This window comes from Uloborus diversus, chromosome 1 (assembly GCF_026930045.1).
Source record: "Uloborus diversus isolate 005 chromosome 1, Udiv.v.3.1, whole genome shotgun sequence".
Taxonomy (NCBI): domain Eukaryota; kingdom Metazoa; phylum Arthropoda; class Arachnida; order Araneae; family Uloboridae; genus Uloborus; species Uloborus diversus.
In genome coordinates this window covers 57,490,336-57,499,723 of record NC_072731.1, presented here as the reverse complement: position 1 = coordinate 57,499,723, position 9,388 = coordinate 57,490,336, and the positions used below count along the sequence as shown (strand labels likewise).

The 9,388-nt window shown below is 29.3% G+C and overlaps 1 protein-coding gene across 1 annotated transcript; it reads left to right on the top strand.

Moving 5' to 3' along the window:
* Nucleotides 1–855: 855 nt before the first annotated feature.
* LOC129234582 (gastrula zinc finger protein XlCGF8.2DB-like) lies at nt 856–3,683 on the top strand. The gene is made up of 2 exons (XM_054868605.1): nt 856–924; nt 2,414–3,683. The coding sequence occupies exons 1-2, from the start codon at nt 894–896 to the stop codon at nt 2,809–2,811; spliced, it is 429 nt and encodes a 142-aa protein (XP_054724580.1). The 5' UTR covers nt 856–893; the 3' UTR covers nt 2,812–3,683.
* Nucleotides 3,684–9,388: the final 5,705 nt, after the last annotated feature.

Genomic DNA, 9,388 nt, shown 5'->3' with positions numbered 1-9,388 from the left:
CTAGTTAAAACAAATGTCTTTATTTTTTATTCATATGTATGGATGAAATGTATTCCAACTGATATTTATCAAGCAATTTATTTGTTTAATGTTGCTCATTTTTTTCATTACTAATTACATTGTTCTAAATGTATGTATTTTATTTGAAATGTTTGTTTCAAGAAAATTATTTAGTATGGTCCTCAAATTGTTATGAAGTTAATAGCAATTCAGTTCTAAACTCTTTTATTTCTTCGAACTGTTATAACTGTTTCATTGGTCAGGTATTTCAAATGCTATGAAATAAAATTTTAGCTCTGTGTTGTGGACATTTCAACTTCAAATATGTTATGTACTTAATTTATTGCATGAACTTTATGAAGAACCCGGACTCTACTTCTGTATAATGCAGCTAAAGTTTGAAGATTTCCATAAACAATATAAAAATAATATAACTTGCTCAGTAACAGACATATCATAAGATGTGTCCATTACTGAGCCAAAAAGCATCATATAAATTTTGTTTCTGCAAATATTTAAGATTTAATTGCATTTTAAAGATATAGTGTCAGTGTTCTTGATACATTTCATGCAACAAAACAAGAATTAACTTATTCGAAGTCCTTGCAGGACGTTTTGTGCAACAACTGATGCTTTTATTAAAATGGAATTTCCCTTGTATAAAATAAGTCTCTCCTTAAAAATTTTAAAACATGATTTAAATGTTGAATGAAATAACTTTTTTCGAAGTAAATAATTCTATAAAAAAAATTATGACAGTAGTAATTCAGATTTCGTTGTTCAAGTGCAATATTTCAAGTATTCTTGAGTGATGTAATGTTTCCTTGATTTTATAAAATTTCAATGAGAATGCATTTTATGGTTGTTTTATAGTGTAGGGTTTATGCTTGTTTATGCTGTATGCTTTCAGGCGATGCATAACAAGTGAGTAATAATTAAATATGTATTTCTCTTTTTAAAATTTTCTGAAATTGTTTTTAAAAATGTATTTTAATGTTATGCAATAATTATGTGTTTTTTTTTTTTTTTTTTTTGCAAAAATTAGTGGTCCCAATTTTTATTTTGCTTAAAATTTATATAATTTGCTTGTTTTTTAACTGTACTCTTTATTTATTAGTTCTATAAATTTCCAGTAGGCAAATGGTTGTGCTACAAAAACTGAAACTTTGTATCATAAAGCTTCAATGTTAGTTCAAAATCTTATTTTTTATTTTAGAATTAGAAATAATTAGTTTTGTTTTCTTATATGAATGTTTTAGTGCCTTGTTGAGTTCTCATTCAGTAAATGTGAGCATTTAATAATTCGTGTTTTGTATGAGTAAGGCTGTAAATGATATGTTGAATGATGAGTTATCAAAGCTTTTCTATTTTTAGTTTTCTCAATTGCATGATTTTTTTCAGTTTTAGGGTATATGGATTAAATGGTTTCATTTATGCGTGTTTAAAGACTTTTTCTTCACTAATTTTTCAGTGTAGTTTTTAAAAGTGTGTTGGTGCAAATATTTCTTTTATGCCCTATTTGCTTGATGTGCAAAATGTAAATTATTTTACATATTTTGATGCATAACCTCTCTTATTTTTATACTTTTGAATTATGCTTTTGATTAGAATTAAAACATTATAAAGAAACAAAAACGTATGAGAGCTTTTTTAACCTCCAAATAATAAGATATTAAATTTTCTTTTTCTTTTCTCATAATTTCTTATCTTAATTACTTAGTCCAACAATAATAAGATCAAGCCAAATGCAATCATCAAAAATTTTTGAATTAAAAAAAAATTACTTTGACACTCAACCTTTTGCATTGAAAATAGTAAATGTAAATTAATCTTTAATCTTATGCTTTTCCCATATGGATCACAACTCCCACAGACTATGGAAAATATTGCTTTTTTTTAAAAAATAAGCTCTGCAAACTTATACATGCCTATGAGTCATATTCTAATTAATTTAGTAGCTACGAGTTTTTACACAAGGAGGGCAAAATTTACCTGGCGCAGGCATAACGCTTTCATTGTGACTACAGACATGCGTTCATTCTCTGCGCCATTTGGAAGTCAAACCGTTTTTATTATCTTGATAATTTCATAGTCCTTCTCAGGTATTATTTTAATATTTTTAAACAAAACTTTTCACTTTATGTAAAGCTATTAAATTTTGTAAAGTAAAATGTCAATTTTGGGAAATTTTGCTTAGAAAAAAGTTTTTAATGTTTGCAATGGTAGATCACTATTCTACGACAAGAAAAAAAAAGCTAAACAGCTTTGAACTCATAAATCTTCCCTTGTAATTTTGGTAGCCGCATTGAGAACCAATATGTGCATATTTATTCAGCTGTATATTTGAAATATTCTTGTAACATGTATTTTTTGTCAATACATTTAAAATAAAGCATTTCTGTTTGTATTTTAGGAAAACTACTAGAGTGCTCCCAGCAGTCCAGCATTTTAGATTCATTTATTATTCAGCATAATGCTCTAAAGGAGTCCAATTCCTTTCATTCTTTGCCTTCTAAATTGAATTTGCTCAGTTACCTCTCTTCATATCTTGGGGATAAAGGTTTTGCTTGTGACCAGTGTGAGAAAAGATTTCGTCAGAAACGGGATTTAGTTCGGCATATGCGCATTCATACTGGTGAAAAGCCATATACCTGTGGCCAGTGCGATAAAGGCTTTAGCCGCAAAGATAAATTGCTTATTCATGTGCGAAGTCATATGGGTTTAAAATTATTCTCATGCACAGTTTGTGGAAAAACTTTTCAAAACAAAGATAGTTGGATCATGCACATTGAAACACATGCTAAAGAGTAATTATTTTTGATGATGAAGACAAAACATGAAGAAACAAATCTAGGAATTATTGTGATTTTTTATATGTTTTAGGAATTTTCAATAATAAAATGTGTGACATTGCAGTTTTTGACCTAAATGGAATCAGCAATTTTATTTTGAAACATTCTGTTTGTTTAAAGTTATGTCAATGTCCTGTATTTAATCTTCAAATGTTTTTCCCTCAACCATCAAAACGTTATACAGTAAACTTCCAGTTATTCCAAGTGGATTATTGGTAAGCAACCATAGGTGACTTCTGTACCTTATTAAGAAAAGACTGCAAAACATTTTGCATGTTGCAAAGACCACAACGGGATGCTACGCTATTTAGAGAAGTTTTTTTGAGCAGTACATTGCAGTTTAATTTACTTTATATATTAGCCTAGCTTAGATACATCAAGTGTGCTTTTTCTTTCTTGCTTTGAGGTTTATTATTGCATTAAGTACGAATGATTTTATCATACTGTACATATTATCACTGATTTTTTATGTTTTACGTACTATTACAATCAATTTTTAAGCATGAACACTTTTATCTTCCCTCTGACTTTCAGCGTTTTTGAGATTTGTACACAATTGTCACTCTCTGTAGTACCCATGCAACCAGATTCCACAAATGAATAATTGGGAGCTTATTGTATTCCCTTTGTTTGGAATTGTGCTCAATTTTGTGTATTTAAGTTTTAATCTTTTTCCCCTGTTGTCAAAATATCATTTGTTTCCAAGGTAGTCTTTAAAAAATGAGTCTTCTTTTTTGTCATTTAGATTTGTCTATTAGCTTTTTTTCATGAATATTTCTATTTTGATGTTAGTCTGCTGAAATCAATATGTTCTTACGTACGAAATTTTATTCGGAGTGATTGTAAATTTGCTAATGAAATAAATATTTTTCAATCATTAAATTATCCTGTTCTTTATTTACTTTGTGTTTAAATTTATTTGAATTTTTATAATGCGTTTTGAGTCTATGGAATGAGTAATATATCAGTGATACATATAGTTTACTATGCAGACATGTCTTTTGTTTTTATTGTTATTATTCTTATAGTAATTCACATTCATTTTGGATCTTTGGTGTTACGGCAAGATATTGTTCATACTCCAATTGTCTTATTTTTGGTATTTGCATTTTATAGGGTTTGTTAGATTTTTTTTTTCTTTTTTTTTTTTTTTTTGGAGGCATATGTAGAATTTTTGACATAACGTTTTGATTTTGTCAAAAGTATACTCTTACAAAAAGACACCATCAGATTTCCAAAATGATTTACCCAATTTAACTAGAAAATTTCATAACCATTTTAACCATTAAGAAAATTCATATCCATAGTTTCTTCAATCTACGCAGATTTGCACTAACATTGTACTCCTGATTATCCGTTTTGTGGAATTATCCTTGTAGCAAAAAATTTAAAATAAATTAAAGCTAAAAATTATACCAAATTTTATTACATATTTCATTACTAGTACTAATGTATTACTTTTTGTATTAGTAAAGTATCGTAATTCAACCCGAATTATTTTATATACCACTGTGTACTTTATTTATAGCCTCCAAATACACTTTTCTGCGTGCTTGGTCATTTTCGTATTGTCCGTGTTTTTCGATTATCTGTGTACATCGGTGCATTAATTAGTACGGATAATCGAGAGTACAGTGTATTTTCTTTTCTACTATGATATGATATTTTAAATTTATATATTGGATGTCAATATAGTTTTTTAAACAAAGTATGAACTTTTTAATTATCTGTAATCAATCCTACGGAATCACAATTAATTCATTACTTATACCTTCTTTGTATTATTAGTATAGATTTTCCTAATCTATCTCAATTTTGCTTTTCTGTGCCAATCCTTTCTCATCTGCTAAATATGGCATTGTTATAAGAAATTTCTTTATGCAAAGTTATTTAATGCTGTTTTATTCATTAGTCAGACACAATTTTGGAAGTTCACAGTTCTTTTCAATCAGTTTATTGATTACATTCTGTTGTTTATTAATTATTATGTCTGATGCAAAAAAGCATTAGACATAAGAGTTGCACATTTTTATGGTGATCATCCTTGTGTTTTTTCTCCTGCCATATTTTTTTTCTTCTCTGCATTTTTTTACTACACATTTCTACCTATTAGACATCAATTTTTTTATGTTTGCTATAACTTTGATTTATTTAATCTTTTATTGTAGAGGTACTTGCTTATTTTGTCATTCCTATTTAGAATTATCAGTCCAGTTGCATTTGAGTTGATTTAAACCAACACCATTTGTAAAATTAGCATTAGTTTTTGACATGTTATCTTTGACTTATGAAGAATTTGAGCTAAGAAATTAACAGAACTTTTCTGATAGTGATACTCAGGGTTCGTACGGGTCATGGAAATCCTGGAAAGTCATGGAAAAAGAAATAAGCAAATTTCAGACCTGGAAAAGTCATGGAAAATTGAAATTTTCAGTCTAAGTCATGGAAATTTATTTTCAGTCATGGAAAAATGTTCTGGGAAAAAGTAACAGTAGCTAAAAAGAGCATTAGAAATCTTGAGTGATTTAGTATTGCACCATGAAAGCTATTTAAAATGGAAAATTGAACGATCTCAAAAAACATTGCATCCAAGTTCGTTTCCATCACTCCTAAATCTTTATTTTAAAATTGATCAGAGTTTATCTCAATTTGTTGAAGGTTTTGGATAATCTTTAGTCAGGCGATAAAATACAGAAATAGGGGAATTCTAATGCTCAAAAACAGTAGTGCCCAATATACAGCCCGCAAAACTAATCCATGCAACCCACTGGTACATTCAGTGTCATTATTCAAAAATGTTCTGGAATTTCTGAACCTATTAATTTATATACATTTGAAAATGTACAAATAAGTAAACAAGTACATTTAAATCAAAAGATTTATTTATTATGAAATGTTTTTATTTTTTTTTAAAATAAATATCGGGTTTAGAAACATGAATTTACTAAAGAATGTGGCTTTATTTTAAAGAACCAAAAAATTGTCAAGTTCACACTAAAAGCAACTTTTGAAGCAAATTTATTGAAACATAGTAGTGTTTCATTCAACTTTTCCCCAATCATTATCATTCTGCCTGTTTATAAAAAAAATAATCGACATTTAAGCATCATTCACTGTAGTTTTACTTAACTTAAACTGATGTGATGAAAACAGGTAAGAATTATTCAGTTTTTAGGTGTACACTGATATTTTTTGAATCAGGTAGTGGCATTCACATAGCAAGTTTTGCTAATGCTCATTTCCGAAAAAAAAAGGCAAGTTTGATATTGAATAATACTATTCTCTTCATATAATAAGGTCATGAAAATTTTCATGAAGTCATGAAAAAGTCCTGGAAAAGTCATGGAATTTTTTCATCCAAATAGAGTATGAACCCTGGATACTCCATGCCAGTGTCCCATGCATCTGCCATCATGCATGTAACTTGTTGGATGGGACTCTGAAAGCAGTTGTTCTTTTTTAAATCTAGATCAGGAACCAAGCAACCCTCTTGCAATAACCCTTAGGTTTTGATTTTGAATTGAAACTTTTTCAAAGTTTTTGTGACCACGACATATTTAATGTCCCCCAGCCACCATTAGCAAACAAGGAAAGATCTTCAACAGGCTGGCATCATACCCGAGACACTCCGGTAATCAGATCAACACTTGACATTCAGGCTACCAAGGCCCATGGTAGTGATGTAAGTCGAAAATCAGGGGCCCATTTTTTTGAAAGCCTGCCCAAAGATAGGCATGTTGGCAGTGTCGACTCTAGACCATCTCTACTTGCACGCTTATACTGTTCCTAATTAGGAAAAGTATTCACTGAAACCCAAGATCATGAGGTATTTGAAATATATGTTTCTTGAATTAAGGTAATTTTTATCTTTTTTTTCACATTTTTTATTTTTGATTCATGTAAGCATAAACCAATGCTCTTTTTACAGGGGAAAAAAATCAGGTTTTAAAATATTGTTTCTTTTTGACTGCTAAGAAGCTTGTTTCTGCTGAAATTTGAATCATGTTTTGGTAAACGCTTATACTACGTACTTATGTTTTTTCTATGACACTTTACTAGTGAAGTAATTGACAACTGGAATATTTATTCTTTAACATTTTGAAATGTTTTTAGTGATAGTTTTTACTTGATATGTATGTGGTAAAATGTAAGGAAAAAGAACCTTTTTTCAGTAAGTAAGATTAAAGAAACGTTTTGTATCTTTGCGCATTTCTTTTTATTTTATTTGTTTTCACTCCAATGATGTTTTGAAGAAAATATTAGCAGGAGACCAAAAGTAACGTTTGTTTTGTCTACTAATTTTTTACCAAGATTTTGTTTTCAATTAATGACATAATTACCCTCATTATAAGCATCTGTTTGCCATCCAATCAATGAAAATAAACTGGTTTTGGAGCAAAATATCTGTAGCGTTATAGATATTAGCCAAATTTTCAAGTTATTATCACATAGAAAATGCTTTAAGGATAGGAACAAAGGGAAATCAGATGGTGCAATATCAGACAAGTATATTCCAGCAATTGTCAACAGAAAAGGTGTGATGCTAAAATGTGATTGTGCAAGACTGTACTGCTAATGACAAACCCTGGATAGAGCCCTGAAAAGTTGCCTCTCTCACTGTACTAACCCGACATTGTACCACCTGATTTCCCTTTATTCCAATCGCTGTGTGACAAAAACTATGAAAATTTGCCTCAAAGATCCAAAATGACATCTCCAGATACGTAGTTTACTCCAAAATCAATTGATTTTCAGTGATCTAGAGTTGAAAATTTTTTTGGCAAAAGGTAGTTGATAATAAGGAAAATTGTATCATTTATCAAAAAATAAAAACTTAAGAAAAAGTTATTTGATTAAAAAAATGGCATTACTTTCCAGTCCCCTAATACAATGATTGATGTATAAGCATAATCAAAAATTCTTCATTTGCCCTTAATTTACAATGAACACGAAATTGGTTTTGATACCACTAAACATCAAAAATTTAACTCTTGCAAATTCAATTTCAATGTTAAAATGTGTCTAACTTGTAGTTGCTATATCTATTCCTTTTACTTGAAGCTAAGATATTTTAGGGAATTCATAGCTGATTTTTATTTTCTTTGAAACATGTTTGATTGAAGAAGAATTTCAATATTGATATTACACTTTTCATCATGTGTATAGATTATTTGATTTTTGAAACCCAGAGATTATGATCAATTTCTCACATAGAGCCAGGTGCAGGAATCAAGTTTAAAATTCCAAGTTTTTATTGTTTCAATTTCTGATTTATACTTATTTGTGTTTGTAATAATTTGACAATATTCATTCTTTGACAAAGGTTTTGTATATATGTGAAGAATATTTGAATAACTGTTCAAAGGAAATGAGTATTTTACAAAACATGAGCGTTTTATGATCCTAATTAATAATATAGATGGTTTTAGACTTTTTTTTAAAGAATGATTTAGTGTTTAATTTCATTTAATTACAGCTGCAAGCATTGATTGCTCGTTTGAAGAGGCGTTGTTTCCAAGGGGAGAAAAATTTCATTTTCAAGTTTACTCGTCTAAAGGTTTAAGAACAAATATTTCTGGAGAACTGAATTATGTGCATTCTGCTAAAAAATATGTATGTGATGAGTGTGGTAAAGCATTTCATCAGCTTTACAATTTAAAGAGGCATCATCGCACACATACTGGAGAAAAACCATATTCTTGTGACTTTTGTGGTAAAAGTTTTAATAATGTATCAAATTTAAAGACTCATAGTTTATTGCATGAAAAAATAATTTAGTTTAATTTGAATGCATCTTTTAATTTTTATAATGTATTTAATCAAACCGTATGTACAGTTTGGATCATCTGGAACAGTGGCAATTTTGTCATAACTTTGGTTTACATTTGGTAAATATTTGCTGTTGTGCTGGAACTTAATAAGAAAACAACGTTGTGACACACAAAAATTTCTAAAAAAAACTCTTAATTTGTGAGATCCGTTCCACATCGTTCCATTAGCCTCTTACATTTTGGCTCATATTGTTATAATTGTTGATTTATATCATGCTGTTGTTTCAACCTTTCACAGAATTGTTAACTCATGGAAAGTACTGATAAAACCAACTGGCAGCAAACATGGACGTAACCAGAGGGGTGGGGGGGGAGGGCAACTGCCCCTCCGTAGAAGAATACTTCCGACTCCCACCCTCTTTCCAAATGCAACCAAAAATAATTTAAAATTGCAATTTTGGGACTTCACTTTAAAAAAAATCCAGGGGAGAGCTTCATAACTGTTTCTGCAATCATCTGACCAAAAATAGCAAATATTTTTTAAGGAACAGGTGGACTATATTCAACTAGAAGCAAGTTCCAAGGCCCATAAAAGTAAGCTTTGTATGGGCTTTATTAATTTTGGCTACCATTTTTCACATTTAAAACTCTGTGAGACTGTTTTATTAATCAGTTTAATATTTGCCATATTTGATCAAAAGATAAAATCTATATAATCAATATTTGAATTTGTGCTGAGATATTTCGATACTTTGTTAGAAAATT

Bases quoted from the DNA above. Each gene is read 5' to 3' on its own strand.
- LOC129234582 (XM_054868605.1), top strand. From the start codon at position 894: ATGCTGTATGCTTTCAGGCGATGCATAACAA. The intron at 925-2,413 runs GTGAGTAATAAT...TTTGTATTTTAG, and splicing joins TTTCAGGCGATGCATAACAA to GAAAACTACTAGAGTGCTCC.